The sequence below is a fragment of the Microtus pennsylvanicus genome, chromosome 20 (assembly GCF_037038515.1).
Source record: "Microtus pennsylvanicus isolate mMicPen1 chromosome 20, mMicPen1.hap1, whole genome shotgun sequence".
NCBI lineage: Eukaryota > Metazoa > Chordata > Mammalia > Rodentia > Cricetidae > Microtus > Microtus pennsylvanicus.
In genome coordinates this window covers 9,219,919-9,244,246 of record NC_134598.1, presented here as the reverse complement: position 1 = coordinate 9,244,246, position 24,328 = coordinate 9,219,919, and the positions used below count along the sequence as shown (strand labels likewise).

General features: G+C 47.9%; 1 protein-coding gene across 2 annotated transcripts in view; it reads left to right on the top strand.

The window, feature by feature from the left end:
• The first annotated feature begins 2,277 nt into the window (after positions 1–2,277).
• Kif5a (kinesin family member 5A) overlaps positions 2,278–24,328 on the top strand; it is a 43,101-nt gene continuing 21,050 nt past the window's right edge. Inside the window, exons 1-7 of one of the 2 annotated variants that reach the window (XM_075954064.1) lie at positions 2,278–2,851; positions 21,791–21,878; positions 21,971–22,044; positions 22,444–22,548; positions 22,984–23,032; positions 23,751–23,806; positions 24,008–24,095. In XM_075954064.1, the coding sequence (XP_075810179.1) occupies positions 2,723–2,851; positions 21,791–21,878; positions 21,971–22,044; positions 22,444–22,548; positions 22,984–23,032; positions 23,751–23,806; positions 24,008–24,095 (589 nt within the window). In that variant the 5' untranslated portion in view covers positions 2,278–2,722. The remainder of the gene's footprint in view (positions 2,852–21,790; positions 21,879–21,970; positions 22,045–22,443; positions 22,549–22,983; positions 23,033–23,750; positions 23,807–24,007; positions 24,096–24,328) is intronic. The other variant, XR_012908597.1, reaches the window with a different exon arrangement.

Genomic DNA, 24,328 nt, shown 5'->3' with positions numbered 1-24,328 from the left:
ACTATTTATGGGTTTTGTTTTGTTTTCAAAATGGCTCCGAGACTGACTGAACACTCCATGGTGGTCATCGCTTCATTAATAGTCCCCGTAAACAGGAGGAAGTTCACGCAGGGTCTTGAACTGTAGCCCAGGGTGGCCTGGAACTCACTTTTCAACGCTGAGTATTGAACTCAAGACCTTGCACACAGTAACTTTGTGCCCAGGCTAAGAACAAACCTTTCTGGAGAACAGACATAAAGGAAACTCTTTTCCTTTGCCAAATAAATACATGACAATAGGACCCCTAATTTAATTTATCGAATTTATTTGTGTGTGTGTGTGTGTGTGTGTGTGCACATGCACGGTGTGCAGGTGTCTTTGCATGAGTTTGGAGGTCAGAGAACAACTGTTGTTTGTCTGTTTTCTTTTTCCACCCTGGGGGTCCTGGGGATCAAACTCAGGTCATGGGTTGCTGGTGAGCCCCTTTGCCTGCTAAGCCATCTCACTGAGCTGTTATTAAAACAGGTGAGAAGGTCAGGCGTAGGGGGGCACATCTTTAATCTTGGCCCTAGGGAGGCAGAGACAGGCAGATCTCTAAATATAAAGAGCAAGTTCCAGGAGAATCAGAGCTATGTAGAGAAACCCTGTCTCCAAATGACAGAAGAGGAGGAGGAGAAAAACAAGTACAAAGCCGCCGACGTGCTATCGCTCAGTCTGAACTACACACCAAGCTTTAGGCTAGCCTGAGCTACATAGAGAACAATCTGAACTACATACCAAGCTTTAGGCTAGCCTGAGCTACATAGAGGAACCCCTCCCACCCCATCTCAACAATTAAAGGAAAAGTTCTTTGAAGAACGACTGGTGCAGCTGTATAAGAACTTATCGTGTGTGTGTGTGTGTGTGTGTGTGTGTGTGTGTGTGTGTGTGTGTGGTGTGTGTGTGTTTGTGCGCGCGCACACACGCACGCACGCATGTACCCACTGAACTTTCATCTCTGACCAGTGACCCTCCTATGGACTGGCATTTTGAAGCCATTTCACTAAGGAAGCCACTCTTTTGGTTCTAGAGGCAGGATGTCGGTATATTTCCTGAGCTTGCAAGATGCTACAGTCCTCAGAAATAGTGCCAGACAGCTGCCTGCAGAGCTCCTGAGTTAGATACTCATTGTCATTCTCATTCCTGGCTTGTGTCCGAGCCTCGGCCTCTGTCGCCAGGACCCCGAACTCTCGTGTGCAGCTTCCGACTCCTTTCCTTCAGTCCCCTTAAGAGTCAAGGTGGATGAGTGGCAGAGGCCTGGCTCCGTGGGTTCCTGGAGGATGAGGGCTTGTTTGTCTAGGTCACTGTCATCTCACCCTTGCCCCATAGTGCCTAACTGACCTAGACCCTGGTCAATTTCTGAGCAGAGGCCTCCACCCGCTCCTGCCTTCTCCCATCACCCTGCTCCACCTCTTGGCTAAAACCTCAAGTCCTGCAGCCTAGTTCTCTGTTGCCTAGCAGAGGCTGTGACATTGAGCAAAATCAATTTGGTCAGCTCTGGATGTTTCTGCTCAGGGGCTGCAGTGGGAGCCTGACCCAAGGGGAGGAAGGACAAGAACTCCCTGGGTTTTCTTTTCTTCTTCTGACCAGGAAACTGGGAGAAGGAAAGAATGCCTTGAGAAAGGAGCTGGGGTGTTGGGACTCTATCCACAGGGAACGAGGACAGTAAATGCACACAGATATCTAAGCCTGTCTGAAACCCAAATATAGCTGTTTGCCCTGGAATATCCTCACACAGTACCTCTGGTCTTTGTTCTTATCCTCACCCTTTCCTCAGGCTTTTAGGCTCCCTTTCTCTTGCAAAAGCTACTCCTGCCTGTCTGTACCCTAGCCCCAACTTCAGTGGCATCGTTGAGGACTCCATCTGCCTGTGAATGCTGATGACCCAGAAGCTAGTTTGGCTTCACTCTGTTTGGGGACCTGACTATCACCAGACGGTAGTACTTTCTGTGAAAAAAGGAGGGGAGTAAGTTAGACCTTCCAGCCACTTCTCCAAGGCATGGGACCTGGATTCCACTACCATAGGCACACATCCAGGAAGGCCAACTGGGTCATGAGTACCTCTGGGCAGCAGAAAGAAACTGGGGGGAGGGGGGGTCGACGGGTGGTAGCAGAATGACAAGTGTGATTTAAATATGAAAAAAGGGTTGTAAAGCATTTGGGGTATGCTCTGGAATAAAGGAATGGAAGGCCTATTGGTGCTCTTCCCCAGGCAGGCCCACCTTAGTCCCCTTAACGATTCCAGTAGGTGGAGTCAGAGAAGGAACAAACGGGTCTACTGTAGCGGAGTGAGTTGTGAGGGGAAGGGGTGAGTACATGGTTATCCCCGAGTCTTAAGGATCGAAGAGCCAGGTGAGCCAAACTCCACCTTTGGGTGGTCGCTGTCCAGTGTGGTTCACCCCCTGCGAAGGAAACCCCGCCCTCGCTGCTCCTGCGCGCCCCGCCCAGGCCCGCAGCGCGGCTGCAGCGCGAGGGGCGGAGAGGCACAGCGCGGAGAGAGGACCAGACGCCCAGGTCGCCGCATCCAGTGCCGCAGGAGACCGAAAGCGCGGCTTCGCCCGGGCGTCCCAGCTGCTTCCTTGGCCCCAGCGACAGATCACCTGTCCTCCGCCTTGACCCCAGCTCAGCGCTCCTTTCCTTCGGAGCACACACTACCCGGTGCAGCCGAAGACTTGCCCCAGCCCCTCCCTCGTCGGCGACCACCATGGCGGAGACCAACAACGAATGCAGCATCAAGGTGCTTTGCCGATTTCGGCCCCTGAACCAGGCGGAGATTCTGCGGGGGGACAAGTTCATCCCCATTTTTCAAGGGGACGACAGCGTCATTATTGGGGTGAGTGCTGCATCCAAAGGAAATCAGAGGAGGGGCGGGATGCAAACATCTTTTCACCTTTAGACTTAGCCCCTACGCCTGTCATTCTGCAGCGGCTCCGGGTTACTCACCCTCCATCCGCCGCAGCCCCTCCTCTCCCCTGCATCAGGATGGCTGGGTGTGGCCTGCCTAGGCCTGCAGCCAAGTCTCTGCAGAGTGGGAGGGGGCTCCTTCATCGTCATCGGGAGCCCCAACTTGTCTTTGCCACTCTCTTGAAATGTTACCACCCCTTAGAGCCAGTTCCCTGCTTTGGGGATGCCCCCTCCCCCGAGAAAGCGCGTTTTCTCTTTGTTATTGGCTTGCATCTCTGCCCCAACCTCCACGAAGGGAGGGAAAGATTAGTAGATGGGCTAGATCAGAACTGGGAAGTCTAGGGTCCCTATGGAGGAAGGAATGGGAATGGGTTCTAGGACCGGCTAGCTCTTCATCATCCCCGAAGTAGTTGCTGCCTGGACTTGGGCGGGGGAGGGAGTACAGGTCTGATGAAGGGTTTCTGGGAAAGAAATACATCGATGGATGCCACACCCAATTGAGGAGGTAGCCTCCAGAACCGTAAGGACGCGTCTGCCTTTCTATCCCAAGTATAGTATCAAGAGAATTTCAAACTCCCTGTACCCTCCCAAGTCAAAATGCCCAAGCCCCGAGTTCCTTCATACTTGCTTATCCATCTAATCTTGAAAATCTCATGGAGTGTAGTGGTTGACCCCCACCTCATCATGGAAGCCCTTGCCGGTGGAGATCTTCAGGAACATTAATGTGTACCGTGTCCTTGGTAGTCTGTTTACTGCTGAATTCCCAAAACTACAGTCTGGAGTCGTGTGCATATTTCCATTTTACAGATTAGGAGATTGAGGCCCAAGGAAGTTGAATGACTTTCTCAAGGTCATGCTGAGAATCCATAGATCTGTTCAGTCTATAGAAGTGGACTCAGGTCTGGGACTCCAAAATGCACATGATTTTCCTTTGTGTCCCCCTTGCCCCCCCCCCCCCAGATTTCTGTTCCAGACCGTTATCTGTGATGGCCTAAAGGGACTTCGGGCTGTGAAGGGTTGAGTTCTGCAGGGTTTTGGGGGTACTAAGCCAAGAAACCATTGCCAGGTTTGGAAGGGAGGAGCATCTATGAGGGCAATCTTCAAGGTCAGGGTGATTCTCCCGTGTCTTCGTCCACGGTGCTTGGCATAAAGCAAGGAGAAAGGCGACACCTGGACCTTCGAGTTGGGGAGCAGAACCTTTTGTAAACATGTCCCCAAGAAAGCCCCAGACTCCTACCCTAGCCTGTCATATTCTCACACAGTGAACTCAGCTCAACGCTTCTGCCCCACGGAGAGCACCCCTGTTTGCCTTAAGGACCTTAGGCTTTGCTGTTTGGTCAGCGTGGTCAGATTAAAAGAAATCCCTGATCAGCCCTGGGGACCCCTCTCTCTCTGAGTATCCTGACTGTCAGTCTTTAAGTGAGGGGATTTGCGCTTTGAGGTCCTTTTAAGCTGTAAAGACTGAAAAATAGGAGGGGTGGTCATGGGGAGCAAAGGCACTAAGGGTACCTACTTTAAAGCTAACTTCATTAGCCTTATCCACTATACGAAGATGGGCTCCCTAGGCTCTGTAGGCCATCCTGGTGTGTGGGATGGGTCCTGGTCTGTGATGTTGGGAGGAAGGGTGAGGGAATCATCTGACCATTTAGTCCAGCTAAACAGAAGAGACACCAGGGGTGGGGATGGGGGATAAAAAGAAGTCCATGTCCCCCTGGTTTGCAGATTCTATCTCAGCTCCGTAGTTAGTCTTCTCTTACCTGTCTGGTTCATACTGGTAGGGCTATACCTTTGTCTCCTGAATTGTTCCTTACCCAAGCCCTCCTGTCAATCTCTTACTCAAGATGTAAGTCTTCCAGGGGACCATTTTGTCTCAGGTGGCATCCTCCGAGCTGCTTGCCCTGTGGGCCACCATTCTTCACTCTGCCCAAGGATGGCTTCAGAGGGAGATGCTTGTGAGGAGGGTCTTGACGGTTCCCGTACGGCAATGGCAACTTCTGCCTCTTGTTTTCTCTTCTGGCTCCCTTTGGGAGCCAGCGTGGGGGGCTCTGCCTGATGACCAGTGGAGAAGCCACTTCAGAACGTCTGGGAAGGTGAGGGAAAGCAGGCTGGGTGGAGTGGGAAAGGATCACCCACTAGAGCCAGCAGCCTGGCTCCCTCTCCTCCCGTGGTGGCCCTCCCTTCTCTGCTCAGCACTGCATCTTGCTGTGGCCTTCCGAGGCCCTCCTGCGCCTGGGCCGCCTGGGCTGGCAGAGGGTAGAGCAGCAACGGTTCTGTAGGTCTTGTCTTTGCCCCTCTCTCTGACTTCTCTCAGGTTCCTAGGGGGTGGGATTTGACAAAGTCAGCGGCCTGAGTCATAGTAAAAAGCTGCCTGGGGCACGGCCTACGTACGTGTAGTGTTCCGTCTTGTTTTGCTCTTTTTACGCTTGAATCCAGTCTGACTTTTCTCACTGAACTCATTTAGGTGTCTCTCCGGCTTTTCTTCTTTGTTCCAGCCTGGGCCACTGCATCTGTGCCAGATGTGGGGGAGGGGTGACGGCAAGGAATCAATCAATTTCAAGCACAATCTCTCTCTCTTTCTCCTTTTCAACTGTCCAACTCAGGCCTCCCAAAAGTTAAGCCAATTGTCTTCTGTTTTGTTTTTGTTTGTTTGTTTGTCTTGAGACAGGGTTTCTCTGTGTAGCCCTGGCTGTTCTGGAACTCACTCTATAGTCCAGGCTGGCCTCGAACTCACAGAGATCCGCCTGCCTCTGCCTCCCGAGTGCTGGGATTAAAGGTGTGTGCCACCACCACTTGGCTTGTATTTTGTTGTTGGTGTTATATGACTTTATTTATTTTGTGAGTACGATGTGGGTGGTGGCATACATATGCCACAACACACATGTGAGGGGCAGAGGGCAACTTTCAGGAGTCTCCCCTCCCCCCCATGGAGATCCTGGGGGTTGAACTACACCAGGCTTGGCAGCACCGTCACCCTCTGGATCATCTCCCTGGCCCAGTTCTGTTTTGTTTTGTTTTTGAGACAGGCCTTCCTATGTATCTCAGGATAGTTGGGAACTCCAGGTATTCCAGTCTGGACACAGACTCTGTATCTTGTCTCGGCCTCCTGAATGCTAGGATTGCTGCCATGTGCCACCATCGTGACTCTGAGGGTCCTGTGATCTCTGAAGGGAAAGCAAGGATCTCTTTAGCTTTGAGGGGAGAACCACGAAGGAAAATGGAGAGCTGAGGCAATGTTCGCTGTGGCTAGTGTCTCTCAAGCATTGCCATGGTAACAATACCCAGGGGTGACACCACAGAATAGGGCCTGGTGCTTGAAGTTTGGGTTCGATGAAAGGCTTTCTTGACAACTGAGCAGGTCTTTGAGCCCCTAATCTTATCTCCCCATTTGCATCAAGCAGCACATGTTATAGAAAACATTGTTAGGTGCTGAGGCCTCTCCTGTGCCAGCCGATGAAGGGAAGCTCAGAGTGGGTTCAAAGACAGCTCGGAGCCCTGGCTGTGGGCTTTCCAGGGAGAGCCTCTGGGGAAGGCAAGGAAGAGTGTGGAGTTTACAAGGCTGGGAAAGAGCAGCTCAGAGGAGCAGAGACTTCTGCAGGATTGCTTCTAATGGAGCAGGTCATTCAGTTTCGGAGGCTTTGGCATTATCTGGGTGTGAAGCTACCTGGAGGAGAGGGTAGAAAAGGACCTCTGAAAAGATTTGGGGGAGAACACTTCTGAAGTGGGGTAGAGGTTAGACAAGGAGGTGATGAAAAGCTTTAGTTCTACTTAAAATACTTGGAGAAATACAGATCCGGGAGGGCATGAGGTAGCAAGGGCAAAGCCAAGAGAAGGCTGGGATGTGGGGCAGGGCTGGTGTTTGTGGTTCCTTGGTCACTTTCAGTGTGGGATTGCAGTCAGAACCGTGAGGGTTTGAAACCATGCTCTCTGTTTCATAGCTGTGTGGCTGTGGGAAAACAACGAGACCTCTCTGAGCCTCCTCATTTATAAAGCGAATATAAACACACTTACCTCGTAGGATTATCATAGCCATTGTTTTATGTTTTTATTTTTATTTGGGGAGTATATGTAGTGTATGCATGTGTGTGTGTGCAAATATGTGTGTGAGAGTGAGCTTGCACATTTATCCATCTACAGAGGCCAAAGGAGGATGTCTGTGTCTTCCTCTGTTGCTGGCCACCTGTTCCCATTGAGACAGTCTCTTCACCTGAAGCTCACCATCGTGACTAGGCTGGTGGCCAGTGGTGCCCTGGGATCTACCTGTTTCTGCCTCCCAGTACTAAGGTCACAGATACACACAGCCCCTGGCCAGGTTTTCTGTGGGTGCTGGAGATATGAACTCAGGTCCTCATGCATGCACAGCAAGGGATCTTACTGCGTTACCTACCTCCCAGCCTCTGTTTCTATCTTATTTTAAATATACTTTTATTTATTTGTGGGGTGGGGCACACATGCCAGGGCACGCCAGCGCAGGTCAAAGGACAGTCTGCAGGAATCAGCTTTCTCCTTCCACCAAGAGCCCCACGAATGGAACGCAAACTGGGCGGCAGATGCCTTTATCCACTGAGCCATCTCACCAGCTCCTGTTTGTTATTTTTTTGAGATAGGTTTTTGCTCTGTGTCCCGGGCAGGTTTATAACTCACTGTGTAGTCCAGGGTGGCTCAAGTTCAAATTTGAGAGTAACCTTCATGCCTTAGCCTCTTGAGTGGGATTATGGGTGTGTTCCCCTAGGCCCCAAATAAACTCCTGATAACATTGAAAGTTAGCTGTACACACCCTGTGGTACACACCCTGTAAATCCTAGTACTCAAGAGGCTGAGGCAGAAGGATTGAAAGTTTGAGACCAGCTTAGACTCCACAGAGAGATCATACCTTAAAAAAAAAACTGGATAAGGGATTACTGGAGAGATGGCTCAGAGATTAAAAGCACTGGTTCCAGTTCCAGGGAATCAGCTGCCCTCTTCTGGTCTCCACACGCACTAGGCATGCACAAGAACACATAAATACATACATGTAAACACACAATCACACACATAATATTTTTAAAGTGGTGATACACACCTTTAATCCCAGCACTTGGGAGGCAGAGGCAGGCAGATCTCTGTGAGTTTGAGTCCAGCCTGGTCCACAGAGCAAGTTCCAGGACACCTAGGGCTACACAGAGAAACTCTGTCTTGAAAAACAAAAACTACAACAAAAAAACAAGTAAAATATGTTATTTTTATGTACTTTGTCCCTGCACAAGTGAAATTTGGAAGGGCTAAGCACTTTGCTCTCTTATGGATGGTTTTCTCTAAACCACTAAACCTCTGATGTTTACTTCTCCTCAATATCTATTTACCCAACAAACATAAAAAGTAGCTTGTGTTCCAGAGACTCTCTTTGGAATTGGGGATTTGGAGGGGATATTGTTCTGGGGGAATTCTAGATCAGGGTAGTGATATGCAACTGGAGTGGCCCAGGTAGAGACAACAGTGGCTATCAGAAGTGAGATTTTCTAGCAGGGGCATGGTTGCCATGGTTATATTTATAGCACTTGGATGATTGGAGGCCATAAGGACTGTGAGTCCCAGGCTAGCCTGGGCTACCTAGCAAGGTCCTGTCAGAAATGAACAAGGGGCTTTTATCAGCTCTGTGCTGATTTTCTTACTTTCCAATAAAGATCTCTTATTCCACACTACAGGGTAGGGTGTGGTGCACACTCTAATCCCAGCATTTAGGAGACAGAGCTCTGTGGGTTCCAGAACAGTTAGAGCTACACAGTGAAACCCTGCCTTAGAACAAAATAAAAAACAAAACAAACCCCCACTACATACAAACAAAACAAAATGAAAATGATATGTAGCCCAATTGACCTCAAACTTTTGGTGATCCCCTCCTTGCTTGACTAAGTTCTGAGGTTACAGATGTTACCAGCACAGGTAGCTGATGAAAATCTTAAGATAAGCACTTAGGAGATGCATTCAGGAAGACTGACAGTTTCAGGCTATGTGGAGCTACTGGGCTACATACAAAACAGAAAACCCCAAAACAAGCCGGGCGGCGGTGGCGCACGTCTTTAATCCCAGCACTCGGGAGGCAGAGGCAGGCGGATCTCTGTGAGTTCGAGGCCAGCCTGGTCTAGAAGAGCTAGTTCCAGGACAGGAACCAAAAGCTACGGAGAAACCCTGTCTCAAAAATCAAAAGAAAGAAAGGAAGGAAGGAAGGAAGGAAGGAAGGAAGGAAGGAAGGAAGGAAGGAAGGAAGGAAGGAAGGAAGGAAGGAAGGAAGAAAAAACCCAAAACAACAACAAAAAAAAGCTTGAAATTGTCTTGGAGTTGTGGGCCCAGACAAGAATTAGGAAGTAATGAAATCATAATATTTGTCATGGCCCATCGCAGAATGGCAAAAGCACCCATTTCTTAGCTGCTGATTATCTTTTACCCTCACAGACACAAGAGCCCTACCCTTCTTCCCTCTGTGCTCCATTGCTTCTTTCCAGCCTGGGTTCCCAGGCACCCCTTAGCTTCAGCACTTGGAGAGCGCCCTCCATTTTACACATCCAGTGCTTTCTGGAATCAACCACTGGGGATGTTTTGAACCGAGTGGGTGTAGATTTGAGTGTGTTGGTACACGTGTTCCCCCGGGGAGAAGGGAGGATGGGAGGGGCCAGGCTGGCTGTATTGTTATATTTAACGCCCTTTAGCTGGGTGCCTGGCATGGCTAGAGATCGTTGGTGAAAAACATTGGTCTGAGATAGACATGCTTTGATTCTGTTTCTGGCCACTGGGTAGGAGAAACATGGCTGTGCATTACAGCTAAAGAATTAAAGAAGAGCCGGGCAGTGGTGGCGCACACTTTTAATCCCAGTACTTGGGAGGCAGAGGCAGGCGGATCTCTGTGAGTGTGAGGTCAGCCTGGTCTACAGAATGAGTTCCAGGACAGGCTCCAAAGCTACACAGAGAAACCCTGTCTCAAAACAAAATAAAACAAACAAGCAAAAACAAAAAAAAATTGAAAAAAAGAATTAAGGTACATTCTTCTTTAAAAACATTGGAAACTATATAATTGCAAATCGAATACATTTTAACTGTTAGCAAAGTTACAAAGAAGAGCACAAAGAAGGTGCCAAAAATCAACCTTATTTTACCATTCTAAAAAAGAATAGTTATTTGATGTTTCTATTTTTGCTGTTGTTCTTTGGTTTGTTTCTCATTTTGCTTGTTTTGTTTTTTTGTTGTTTTTTGTTTTTGTTTTTTTTACCCCCAAGACAGGGTTTCTCTGTAGCCTTGGGGCCTGTCATGGAGCTCACTTGGTTTTAGAGTTTTGTTTACCCTTTAAATTCTTTAAAAGCATTTAAGTTACAGGTTTTTTTTTTTTTTTTTTTTTTTTTTAGTTTTTCCAGACAGGGTTTCTCATCTATGATGTGAGTTCCGGGAATCAAACTCAGATGTTCACACTTAGTGTGCGTGCCTTTACCTAATGAGTCTCCTATTGGTTCCCCGCCCCACTGTGAGACAGGGTCTCCTTCGTGGTAGGCTGACTTCAGGCTCACAGTGATTCTTTTGCTGCAGCCTCCAGGAGGCCTGCGGTTGAAGGCATGGCCCACTCTGCCCAGGATTCCATTCCTTCTTGGCATATGTATATATAGATTTTAATAAAATTATATCATAAGCTCTCTCTATATGCATTTTTATATTTTTGGAAGGTGCTAGAAATTAAGTCCCGGGCCTTGCACTCCACCGCTGAGCTACACTCAACGGCCCACCAGATACTTTAATTTACATAACTTTTTATCATTTTACAATTGCTTTCATTTTTATTTTTCTTATTTCTTTGTTTGTTGTTTATTCAAGGCAAGTTTATTACTTCTCTACTGTAGCCTTCTTCTTTCAGAAACACACCACTGCCAGTTTCCATGGACACTTTCAAAAACTTTATATACACTGACAACCAAGTACTGCAGACATTGTATTCACTTAGTCTCAAGTACATATGTACAGGTACACACTATATACATTTCCAGTGAAGCACATATGTACATGCCTGCTGTCTTAGTCAGGGTTTCTATTGCCGTGACGAAACACCATGACCAAAAGCAAGATGAGGAGGGCAGGATTTGGCTTACCCTGCAGTCTATCACTGAAGGAAGTCAGGGCAGGGACCTGGAGGCAGGAGCTGATGCGGAGGCCAGGGAGGGGTGCTGGTTACTGGTTTTTCCCTTTGGCTTGCTCAACCTGCTTTCTTATAGAGCTCGGGACCACCAGCCCAGGGGTGGTACCACTCACAGTGGGCTGGGCCCTTCCTTTCTCAACAACCACTGATATAAAAACTGCCCTAGAGGCTTCCCTAGAGTTGGATCTTATGGAGGCATTTTCTCCATGGAGGCTTGCTCCTCTCAGATGACTGTAGCTTATATCAAGTTGATATTAAACTAGCCAGCACACAGACATTTTTGTGCATATGTTAGCATAGTATACATATTATTTTGTATGGTGGTGGCTTTTGAAAAAATTACCATTGAGCCTTGGAAGTTTTTCCCTATCAGCATGTAAAATTCATTTCATTCAACATGTAAGCAACTGCGTAAATTGTTATCTGGGGTCATTCTAGGAGACCTCTCTCCTGTGTGCTGATACCTCTATCGTGTTGAAAATAAGGATATTAATCTGTTTATTTAAAAACTTCAGATTTTCTGGGCTGGGTGTGTTGTCTCACACTTTTAACCTCAGCAGTATGGAGGCAGAGGCAGGAGGATCTATGAGTTCAGGGCCAGCCTGGTCTACATAATGAGTTCCAAGTTAGCCTGGTCTACATAGTGACTGTCTCAAAAACTACAAATAGGGCCCCTAGCAGTAAGACCAAGATCTATTACTGGGGCATGAATGTTGGAGCCCATTCCCTGTGGTGGGACACCTTGCTCAGCCTTAACACAGGAGGGAGGGGCTTGGCCCCAACTTAATGTGCCAGACTTTGTTGATTCCCCATGGGAACCCTTACCCATTGGGAGGAGTGGATGGGGGGGTAGGCTGGAGGAGAGGTGAAGGGGGCTGGGGGAGGGGTGAGAGGGAGAACTGTGGTTGGAATGTAAAATGAAGAAAAAATAAATAAAAACAACAAAAACATTAGATTTTTTGGTTTTAAAAAGAGGTCTTATTAGCCAGGTGGTGGTGGTGCAACATGCCTGTAGTCCCAGCACTCAGGATGCAGAGGCAGGTGGATCTCTGTGAGTTTGAGGCCAGCCTGGTCTACAGAGTGAGTTCTAGGACCCTGTCTCAAAAACCAAAAGCAAACCAAAACAAAACAAAACAAAAAGCCCTCTTATTTTGGAAGAAGTTTTTGTTGTTGTTGTTCAGACAGGGTCTCACTATGTATCCACCCGCCTCTGCCTCCCGATTGCTGGGCTTAAAGGTGTGTGCCACTACCGCCCTGTACAACTACAGAAGTTTTAAGTCATAAAACAGCAACAACAAAAACCAGACCTTAAAATCAGTGTTGCACAGTAGCTCCCACCTGCAACCCCAGCCCTCTGGAGATTGAGCTGAGGACTTGCCATGAATGCTGGCTAGCCTGGGCTACAGCCTGCAACCCTAGCCCTTTGGAGACTGAGCCAGGGGGCTTGCCATGAATGCTGGCTAGCCTGGGCTATAGTGCAAAGTCCTGTACCCCTCAAACTATCACGTGAAATAAAACCCATACTGACCGAGAATAACTATTAATATGGTTTTCTATGCGAGATCTATATACACATACAGCCACATACTGCATATTCCATGTTATATACATATATATTTAAAGAAGTAAAACCATTCTCTTTTTTTTCCCTTTCATTTTTGTTTTTTTTTTGAGACAGGATTTCTCTGTGTAATAGCCCTGGCTGTCCTGGAACTCACTTTGTAGACAGGCTGGCTTCGAACTCACAAGATCCACTCTGCCTCCCGAGTGCTGGGATTAAAGACAGCGCCGCCACTACCACCCTACTGAACCATTCTTTTATAGTCTTTATTTTGCATTGGTGTTTTTATTTCGCACCGTACACACACCTGTTTTTATTCTTTTGGTTTAGCAACATTTGTGTTTACTGTCTCTTGTCACTACGTGTTCTTCTGTAATATCTTGTAGACATATTTTTTTGGGGGGGCTAGCAGCTTACAAAAAAAAACCAACATGAAAATGATGTATTAATTACAAAAGCTTGGCCTATAGCATCGGCTTGTTCCTAACTAGCTCTTCTTTTTCTTTTCTTTTAAATATTTATTTATTATGTATATAGTGTTAGTTTCCATGTCTGCCTACAGGCCAGAAGAGGGCACCAGATCTCATTATAGATGGTTGTGAGCCACCATGTGGTTGCTGGGAATTGAACTCAGGACCTCTGGAAGAGCAGCCCGTGTTCTTAACCTCTGAGCCATCTCTCCAGTCCCTAACTAGCTCTTATAACTTAAATAAACCCATTTCTATTAATCTATGTTTTATCCTGTGGCCTTTCACCTTTCTTTGATTCCATATGTCTGACCCCCTCCGTGTCTTGTTGGTCTCTTCTCTGCACCCCTACTTCCTCTTTCTGCCTGGAAGTTCCACCTATACCTCCTGCCTAGCTATTGGCCTTTCAGCTCTTTATTAAACCAGTCACAGCGATATATCTTCATACCGTATACAATATCCCGCAACATCATCTATAGTTTAATCAGTAACTCTTCCATTTCTGGTTCGTTTATTTTCTCCTCTTCCTTTTCTTTTTTCTCCTCTATATAGCCTATGCAAAGTCTCATATAGCCTATGCTGACCTTGAACTTATTGTGTAGCTCTTATTAGCCTTGAATGGGCATCCTCCTGCCTCCACCTCACCAGTGCTGGGATTCCAAGTGTACACCATCATGCTGGCTTCCATGTTTGTTTCCTTTCTGTCGGTCTCCCTGTCTTTGTTGTTGTTGTTGCTTTTGTTTTTTGTTTGTTTGTTTGTTTGTTTTTTCTAAGGCAGGGTTTCTCTGTGTACCTCTGGCTGTCCTGGAACTCGCTCTATAGACCAGGCTGGCCTTGAACTCACAGAGGTCCGCCAGCCTTAACCTCCCCAGTGCTGGGATTAAAGGCATGTGCCACCATGCCTGGCCCGTATCTGTTTTCTTTTTTTTTTTTTTTTTGGTTTTTCGAGACAGGGTTTCTCTGTGGCTTTGGAGCCTGTCCTGGAACTAGCTCTGTAGACCAGGCTGGTCTCGAACTCACAGAGATCCGCCTGTCTCTGCCTCCCGAGTGCTGGGATTAAAGGCGTGCGCCACCATCGCCCGGCCCGTATCTGTTTTCTAAAGCTGTTCTATGTACATACTCCTGCCCTCCACAAGGCTTAGTTTTTGCTACTGTAAAAAAGGCATACCCTTCACCTTTTGTCTTTCCTACTTTCTCCTCCCCCACCTCCAGGGAACTGTACTCTGTGCTCAGGGAATGACCAGGAGGCAGGAGGCCTTTGTCCCACACCTTACCCACAAGCTGAGCCCCAGCTCACACACTATTTGGTAGAATTCAGTTTGGGGTAGGAGGCAGGTGTACTGTGCCAGCTTTGATTCCATTGTCAGGAATGGAACAAGAAAGCAGTTGCCCCCGAGGGACCAGAGCAGATGCTGTCTGGCCAAAAAAGATAGCAGGACCAAACTTACACTCAACACTCATGGGGGTTGGAGATATAAAGGCCTGAGACAGCCTGATGACCACTCAGGAGCATGCTACCAAGGCGGTGAGCTCAGCCTGCAGTGATAGTCCTAGGTGTGGCTTTATCTGTCTTCTTCACTGTCTCTCCCACACACCGAGTGCACATCATACCCACCGTGGCCACGAGCATTGTCAGGAGGTGTACTACTTTCAGGACTCAAGTGGACTTCATGGTCATGAGCGGGAGGGTACCGACTGTACATTGCAGCTCATACACGAGGTGCTCTGAGTGATACTCCGTCCATAGTCCCTGGTACACAGACCACATATGAGCTCATCTGTCGTTTATCTTTTAAAAAATGCAACTCATAGACTGTGTGCGTGTTGCATTGCTTGTGACTTGAACTCAGGGCCTACTAGGTAAGCACTTTACCACCGTGCTGTGTCCCCAGCCCCCATGGTGGACATCAGTTTTGTTTTCTGAGATAGGGTATCTCTGTGTAGCAGCCCTGGAACTTGCTCTGTAGACCAGGCTGGTCTCAAACTCACAGAGATCCGCCTGCCTCTGCCTCCCAAATGCTGGGATCAAAGACGTGCGCCACCACTGCTTGACAATAGACATCATTTTTATTTTTTCAATTGATCACTCTTGGACATGGCAATGTATGGACACCAACCTCCCTTTGTTTGTTCTGTGTTTTTCTAGACAGGGTCTCACTATGTAGCCCTGGCTATCGTGGAACTCACTCTGTAGACCATGCTGGCCTTGAACTCACAGAAAGCCTGCTTCTGCCTCTCCGGACTGGGGTCAAAGGCGTGCACCACTGTACCTGGCTCAACATCACTTGTTTTAATGGAGTTGTAACCTCCTCCTTTTCTTCTCTGATAAAGTTACATGCATTTATTTGTGTGTGTGTGTGTGTGTGTGTGTTGGGGTTGGCATGCCACGGCACACGTGTGGAGGTCAGAGGACAAGTTATGGGAGTCAGTTCTCTCCTTTCCACCAGGTGAGTCCTGGGGTCAAACTTAGGCCACGTGTGGCAGTTAGAAGTCTCACCTGCCGAGACATTTTGCCAGTTATTCCTTTTCCCTCTCCCCTCCTCTCCTTGTCCTCTATTTTCTTTCTGTGCTGAGGATTGATGGGGGCACAGAGCCTTGTCTGTGCCAAACACACACTCTCTGAGCCACAGTCCAACTTGTCATTGCTCGGTGTTTGACTTTCTTCTGTGTTTTCTTGAAGAGAAACCACTGAAGTAAACTTTTAAAATATCGATCCTTAATCACTTTGGTAAGTGTTTTGCGAACTGCATTCCTAGCACCGGAATCTTAGTATAGAATATAAATATTTAAGCACTTAATGGAATAGAATGACTTGCTAAAATCAGTTTATCATACCCCACTAAGGACTTCCTTCCTCAGCTCTCTTCCTCTGTGAATTCTGTTTCCTGGCTCTACTCTTTTTAAGTGTAACTTACTATTTTGGTGATAGGATCAGACCCAGGGCCTTGCCCATGCTTCAGCAGGGTTCGGCTGCAGGTCCCACTCCTCAGCCCAGCTGCTTGGGCATTGGGTGTATTGATTTGGAGAGCCCAAATAAATATTTCTAGCTAATTTTAACCAAATGACAGATTCAATTTAAAATATTATTTTTGGTTCAGAGCCTTTGACTTTGAAGTCGTTATGCAGCTGAGGATAACCTTGAGTTTTTGATCCTCCTGCATCTACCTCCCTAGTGCTAGGATTATAGGCATGAGCTCCCATTCCGTGCTGGCAATCAAATCCAGGGCTTTGAATATGGTAGGCAATCATTCTACCAACTTACATTTACAGACCTTTTTAAAAATTAATTTTATTGTTATTATTTTTTTAACATATATGGGTGATTTGTTTACATGTCTGTGTGCTGTGTGCATGCCTGGTGTCAGCTACCACATGGGTGCTGGGAATTGAACCCAGCACTGAACCATCTCTCAGCCCCAAAGACTATATATATATATATATATATATATATATATATATATATATATATATATATGTGTGTGTGTGTGTGTGTGTGTGTGTGTGTGTGTGTGTGTGTATTTATAAATATATATGTATATCCATATATATTTATTTTTTGAAACATGGTCTTACTATTTAGCCTTGCCTGGCCTAGAACTCACTACATAGACAAGGCTAGCCTCAAACTTCCAGAGATCCTACTGCTTCTGCTGGGATTAAGGTATGCACTACCATGTCTAGCCTGTAGCTTTTCTGTTTTGTTTTGTTTGTTTTAAGATTTTTATTTATTAATTTTACAGTGTTCTGCCTGCAAATATGCCTGTAGGCCAGAAGAGGGCGCCAGATCTCATTATAGATGATTGTGAGTCACAGTGTGGTTGCTGGGAATTGAACTCAAAACCTCTGGAAGAGCAGCCAGTGCTCTTAACCACTGAGCCATCTCTCCAGCCTGAGTCTGTAGCTTTTAATATCTAAAAATAGAAATGTTTCTCCTTTGTGAAAAGATACATAAGGAAAAGGATATATATTATTGTGCCAGGCAGTGGTGACGCATGCCTTTAATCCCAGCAGAGGCAGGTGGATCTCTGTGAGTTCAAGGCCAGCCTGGTCTACAAAGTGAGTTCCAGGACATCTAGGGCTACACTGAGAAACCTTGTTTTGAAAAACTAAACAAACAAACAAAAAAAGAGATATTATTGTGTCATCTTTGAAAGTAATTTATAATTTTTCTTGAGAACATCATACATGTATACAATTCAACACAACTGTTTCTATCCTCCATTCCCCTCCTCCACTCCCCTGTTTGTCCCCAGATGAGTCCTGCATATCTTTTTGTTGGTGGTGTGGTAAGTTCAGTTAGTCCTGGCCCCATGGCGCATGGGAAAACCTGCCAGTGGGAGAGCCTCTTAAAAGACTTGCAATTCTCCCTTCCCCAGCGGCGACCTACTGCCCCAACTGCTCGATAAAGGCTGGGTCTGGAGCGCCTCCCCCACCTGTGCTGGAGTGCCTGGCTTGAGCTCCTACAGGTCTGGTGGTGGCAACTAAAGGCGTGTGAGTTCCCGAGTGACACGTGTCATGTCCAGAAAACAGCGCTGCACCACGCTTCTCCCTGTCCTTCAGCCTGTGCACCTGTCTCCTCATCCTCGAGGTTCCCTGAGACTGGAATGTGTGCATGTGCGTGCGTGCACATGCGTGCGTGTGTGTGCACGTGTGTGTGCGTGTGTTTGTGCGCGTGTTTGTGCGTGTGCGTGCACATGCGTGTGTGTGCATGCACATGTGTGTGCGTGCGTGTGTGCGTGCGTGTGTGTGTGATAAAAATGTCCCACTTAGGGCTGCGATGTGTGGGCAGGAGCTGATAAATACATCCAATTTAGGGATGAGCATCCATCCAGTTCTTTTGTCTTAGTACTTTGACTGATTACCCACCCCTGCACTGACTGATGCCCACTGCACAAAGACCCTCTGGCAATGTTGGCCGTAGCCCAGGTCTATAGGGATGAATATAAGTATTTAGAATGCAGCTGAAAACACGTCCATTGAGCAAAATAACGACAGTTGGTTTCACCCGAGGGCAGTGGTTCTCAACTTTCCTAACATTGCGACCCTTTATTACAGTTCCTTACACTGTGGTGACCCCCCAACCAGAAAATTATTCATTGCTACTTCGTAATTGTAATTTTGCTGTTATGAATCATAATGTAAATATCTAATACGCAGATCCCAAAGGGATCTCGACACACAGGTCAGGTACCACTGCCCTGGGGTCTCATCGTGAAGCTCTGTCCGTCCTGGAACTCACTCTGTAGACCAGGCTGTGTACCTGGTGACAGCCGTGTCTCCGATGCAGCAGTGGGCACACGTTACCTGGCAGGTCGGAACTGTAACATAGAGATTCAATACACTGACGTGTTTTCTCCTCCAGAAGCCCCCAGGGAGCCTTTTAGCAGGAAAACTAGCTAGCAGGGAGGAAGTTTCCTGGTGGGTTGGGGTTGATTTCTATATGCCCTGTAATCAAAGTACGTGGCATCTTCAGCTATAGAGTATGTAGCTATGAGACATTAGAACATATTAAATGAAATACTTTTACGTTGAATAATATAGAGCTGGAGCGATGGTTCAGTGGTCGAGAGCATACACTGCCTTGCAGAGGACTCGAGCTCTGTTCCCAGCACCTATGACTGACAGCTCAAAAGGCCCTAACTCCAGCTCAAGGGACCTGATGCCCTCTTCTGGACGCTTTGAGCACCTGCACTCCGTGTGCACATACATACACACACACGTAATTGACAAAATAAAACAAGTCTTTCAATTTTTATTTTATTTTTTGAGACAAGATTTCTTGTGTAGCCCCTAGCTGTCCTGGAATTCACGCTGTAGAATTTAGAAATCCTTCTGCCACTGCCTCCCTAGTGCTGATATCACAGGTGTGTGCCACCAAGCCTGACTAAAATAAATCTTTAAAAAAAAAAAAAGGAGCCGGGCGGTGGTGGCGCACGCCTTTAATCCCAGCACTCGGGAGGCAGGGGCAGGCGGATCTCTGTGAGTTCGAGACCAGCCTGGTCTACAAGAGCTAGTTCCAGGACAGGCTCCAAAGCCACAGAGAAACCCTGTCTCGAAAAACCAAAAAAAAAAAAAAAAAAAAGGAATATAATCAAGGCTATGTTTTGTAATCCCAACACTTGAGAGCCAGAGGCAGAGTTGCTGCCAGCTCAAGGTCAGTTTGGTCTACATCATGAGTTACAGGCCAGCCTGGGCTACATTGTGAGTTACTGGCCAGCCTGGGCTACATCATGAGTTACAGGCCAGCCTGGGCTACATCATGAGTTACAGGCCAGCCTGGGCTACATCGTGAATTACAGGCCAACCTGGGCTACATCATGAGTTACAGGTCAGCCTGGGCTACATCGTGAGTTACAGGCCAGCCTGGACTATATCATGAGTTACAGGCCAGCCTGGGCTACAACATGAATTACAGTTCAGCCTGGGCTACATCATGAGTTACAGGCCAGCCTGGGCTACATCGTGAGTTACAGGCCAGCCTGGGATACATCATGAGTTACAGGTCAGCCTGGACTATATCATGAGTTACAGGCCAGCCTGGGCTACATCATGAGTTACAGGCCAGCCTGGGCTGCATCATGAGTTACAGGCCAACCAGAACTTCAAAAATAAACATCAAAAAGCCAAAATAACAAATAAACACGAGCACTAATGACAAAGCGTAAAGAATAGAACGTGTCTCCCCCGTTTCTCTTTCCAGAGTAACACGGTGTGCGCGTGCTGAACTGGAGAGAGTGCGTGTCGCTGTCTGTCTGACTCTAGCTGAGCTACCTTCCTTTTGGGGGACGTGGTGGGGCTTTTGTTAATTTGTTAAAGTTCATCTCCCAAACTCTGCCACGGGTGGACCTAGGGGCTCACATTTCAGATGGACACATGTAGACTCTAATGAAACAATTTAACAGATAAGACTGATTGGCAGGGAGGCACAGCTGGAAAACCTGTCACTGATGGCAGCAGAGAGAAGACCCTAGATATGATTAGAAATTATTTGACTGAGGCTGGAGAGATGGCTCAGCAGTTAAGGGCACTGCCTGCTCTTCCAGAGGTCCTGAGTTCAATTTCCAGTAACCATATGGTGACTCACAACCACCTGTAATGAGATCTGGCGCCCTCTTCTGGCCTGCAGGTGTACATGCAGATAGAACACTATATACATAATAAATCTTTTTATTTATTTATTTTGGTTTTTTGAGGGTTTCTCTGTAGCTTTGGTGCCTGTCCCGGAACTAGCTCTTGTAGACCAGGCTGGCCTCGAACTCACAGAGATCCGCCTGCCTCTGCCTCCCGAGTGCTAGGATTAAAGTCGTGCGCCACCACCACCCAGCTCTTCTTTAATTCTTTTTTTTAAAATATTTATTTATTTATTATGTATACAATATTCTATCTGTGTGTATGCCTGCAGGCCAGAAGAGGGCACCAGACCCCATTACAGATGGTTGTGAGCCACTATGTGGTTGCTGGGAATTGAACTCAGGACCCTTGGAAGAGCAGGCAATGCTCTTAACCTCTGAGCCATCTCTCCAGCCCCCAATAAATAAATCTTTAAAAAAGAAAGGAATCTCTTTTAAAAATAAAATAAAGCAAGCTTAGCCCTCTGGATATACATTCTGCAGCACATGACCTAGGCTGGCCCAGTACTTGTGGGTCTGAGGCCCTGCTCCAGTTTGTCTGCCGCCAGTCCTGTGAACGTCATGGCAGACAAGTGCTCTCCCAAGCCATGTTCCTTACCGGGCATCCCCATTTCTGATTTCATATATTTCTTTCGAAACGAGGGAACTGTGCCTGTATCTTCACAGAGGCCTGTAGGCCCATATTTCTGTATGGTGTATGCGTGTTTCCTCACACCCCAGAGAACAGTCTACACCTGTGTAACCAATTTCGCATATTTAAAAAAAATTTTATGAGCCAGGTGGTGGTACAAGCTTTAATCCCAGCACTCAGAAGGTAGAGGCAGGTGGATCTTGTGAATTCAAGGCCAGCCTGGTCTACAGCGCGAGTTCCAGGACAGCCAAGGCTGTTACAAAAAGAAACCCTGGTTTGAAAAAGGAAAAAAAAAAGTTCATGGATGAGTGTTTTGCACGTATGTGTGTGTTTTACACATGAGTGTATTGCATGTATGTGAGTGTTTTATACGTATTTGAGTGTATTGCATGTTTGTGAGTGTTTTACACATGTGTGAGTGTATTGTACATGCTGGGAGAGGCCAGGAGAGACCACCAGATCCCATGGAACAGAGTTAAGGACTCTTGTGAGCCGCTGTGTGGCTGCAGGGACTTGAACACAGGTCGTCTGCAAGAGCAGTATATGCTCCTGGATTCTGAGCCATCTCTCCAGCCCCCTTCTTAGTGTATCTTGAAGGTCTGTATCAGACATACAGCCCTGCAGAGAAAGGCACTTTTAAACTTTGAAGTTCTTTTCACTGATAATAATTCCTCCCTCTCCATTTTCCCCAGGAAGGTGTTAGGGTTAGCGGAGTGCTAGGATCTCACATCCAGATGAGGACCTCCTTACACTGCAAGGCACTCCCTAGTGACCCGAGCACACAGCACCCCTCCCGCTGTCAGATGTGAACCGCTTCTCCCGCCAGGGGCTCCGGAGTGGGACGCCCTCTGCAGGCTGATGGAAAGGTCTGCGGGGCCCTCTTCCATCTCACACTCCTTGCTGATGGCTGTGTTCTTTCCCCTCCAGGGAAAGCCCTATGTCTTTGACCGTGTCTTCCCCCCAAACACGACTCAGGAGCAAGTTTATCATGCATGTGCCATGCAGATCGTCAAAGGTAAAAGACATCTCTCCTGAATGCGTTTTTCCATGCTCGCCACCGCCACCCCCCTACACACACCAGATCTCTTTCTCTGCCTTCTCTTCCAGATGTCCTTGCTGGCTACAATGGCACAATTTTTGCTTATGGGCAGACGTCCTCAGGGAAAACACATACCATGGAGGTGAGAGTTCTGACTGGGGGCTTGAGAGGTGCTAGGAAGGCTCACAGAAGATCAAAGAATCACTGCTGGGGGCGATCGGGACTTGAGGGTGGGCTGAATCAGAGGCAGAAGGTTCTGGAGGATAAAATGAGCAGTGTGGTAGGGAGGTTTAGAGGAACCCCTGTAGGCACCCACTTTCCCTCCCTCTTGTGACCCCGGTTGTCCTCCTTTGATCCAGAGAAGCACCAGCAATGGAAGTCCAAAGGCTGCTCAGTTATCAGCTTCCATTCGAAGGCAGACATGGCGGTGACCATCTCCTAACTGAGGGTGCTCTTCATGTCCCTCTTTGCCTCTGTGTCCCCTGCCCACCTCGGCGTTGTCTCGTCCTGAGTCTTACTCTGCTATGCCTTGACTCCCCAGGGCAAGCTGCATGACCCTCAGCTGATGGGAATCATTCCTCGGATTGCTCGAGACATCTTCAACCACATCTACTCCATGGATGAGAACCTGGAGTTCCACATCAAGGTGATCAGCACACGACTCCTGGGGACCCAGAGATGGAAAAGCCTAGAGTGAACCAGCTAAAGCATTACTCCCCACTCTGGTTATCTTGACTTCTCTCTGAGATGTCTTCTCCTGCACTTTCCCAACCACTGCCCTCCTTGAGAGAATCACATTGGTTGGGATTCCTGTGTCAGATTTAAGATCACCCCTTCTCAGGGCTCAGAGGTTGAGAATGCTGGTTGCTCTTCCAGAGGACCCGGGTTCAATTCCTAGCGCATACCTGGTGACCCACAACCCTCTCTAACTCCAGTTCCCAGGGATCCGATGGGCTCTTCTCGCACCATGCATGCATATGATGAACAGACATGCAGACAGACAAAACACTCATTCACATAAAAATAAAATTAAAACATCAACAACAGAACATCTCACATCATCCACTTTCTTCCCGACCAGGTTTCTTACTTTGAGATTTACCTGGATAAGATCCGAGACCTTTTGGATGGTGAGTACTTGGGCTCAGTGGGTAAAGGCCTGTGAGGAGCCTGAGGACGGAGAGACCACCTTTAGCTGGAGTCTGGTTGTGGTTGGGCATCCAGGACATATCTCTTCACACCAGAGGCCTAAGCTCTGCTCCTCCACAGGGTTTCAGTCAGGGATGGGAATGCTAGCCTGGAACCCTAGCTACTCAGAGGCTGAGACAGGATTGTGATCTTTTTTTTTTTTGAGCCCTCCCCCTTGGCAGCTTAGCGAGATTGTGTCTCAAAAGGAAAAAAAAAATGAAAAGGGCTGGGATGGAGGTGCGTGGTGGAGCCTGCCTAGCAAGAGAGAGGCCTTACTTCAACCCCTAATTAATAGAACAAAAACAGAGACTGGAGGAGGAAGGGGGGAATATAGGGCAGGAGGTCAAGGGCTTTCCTAGCAGGGAGTCTGGGTTCAGTCCCCTTGCTACAGAATAACAATTCCCCAAAGCCTGGGGGAGTCAGGAGATGAACTAGCTTAGGGCTCAGCCATTATATGTACGGAGCCAGAAAAGAGACACAGTCTCGTGAGGAGGGGAGGAAGGGTGCTTCCCTGTGAACATGGCCTTTGGAGTGTGTGTGTGTGTGTGTGTGTGTGTGTGTGTGTGTGTGTGTCCCGCCGTGAAGTCTTCATGCCTGCAGGGTATCTAGGGGTGGGTCCAGGTGTGCTGGCCTCACTCACCCTGCTCTGTCTTGATTCAGTGACCAAGACAAACCTGTCTGTGCACGAAGACAAAAATCGGGTGCCGTTTGTCAAGGTAAGAGCAGGCTGGGCTCTTGCCTATGCCACTGGGGCACCAAGAGCCTGTGTGAGGGAGGACAGGTTGGCAACCCAGATGGTGGATGAGCAAGAGGTGCCCAAAGGGGCTTGGAAGTCTCCTGACAGGTCACTTGGGTGGTATGCGGGCAGCTTAATCTAAAGATCAAAACATATGGTCCCTGCAATTTTCCTCCGACAGGGTTGTACCGAACGCTTTGTGTCCAGCCCAGAGGAGATTCTGGATGTGATCGACGAAGGGAAGTCGAACCGCCACGTAGCTGTCACCAGTGAGTGGGGAGATAAAGAGCTCTTGGGTCTGGAGGTCTTCTGGCTTCTCTTCTGTGCCCACCGGGGGCAAGCAGGGGGAGCAGGGGTCTCCTGCCTGTGTAACCTGCTGCCTAGGAGATGGCACAGCAGGGGTGGTCCTAGGGGGCCCTTTCTCTCTGGGGAGGGTGTGGGGGGTGGAGTGGTAGCCGGGGAGGGGTGTGGGGTGACAGCCCGCGGGCACGTGGCCAAGGGC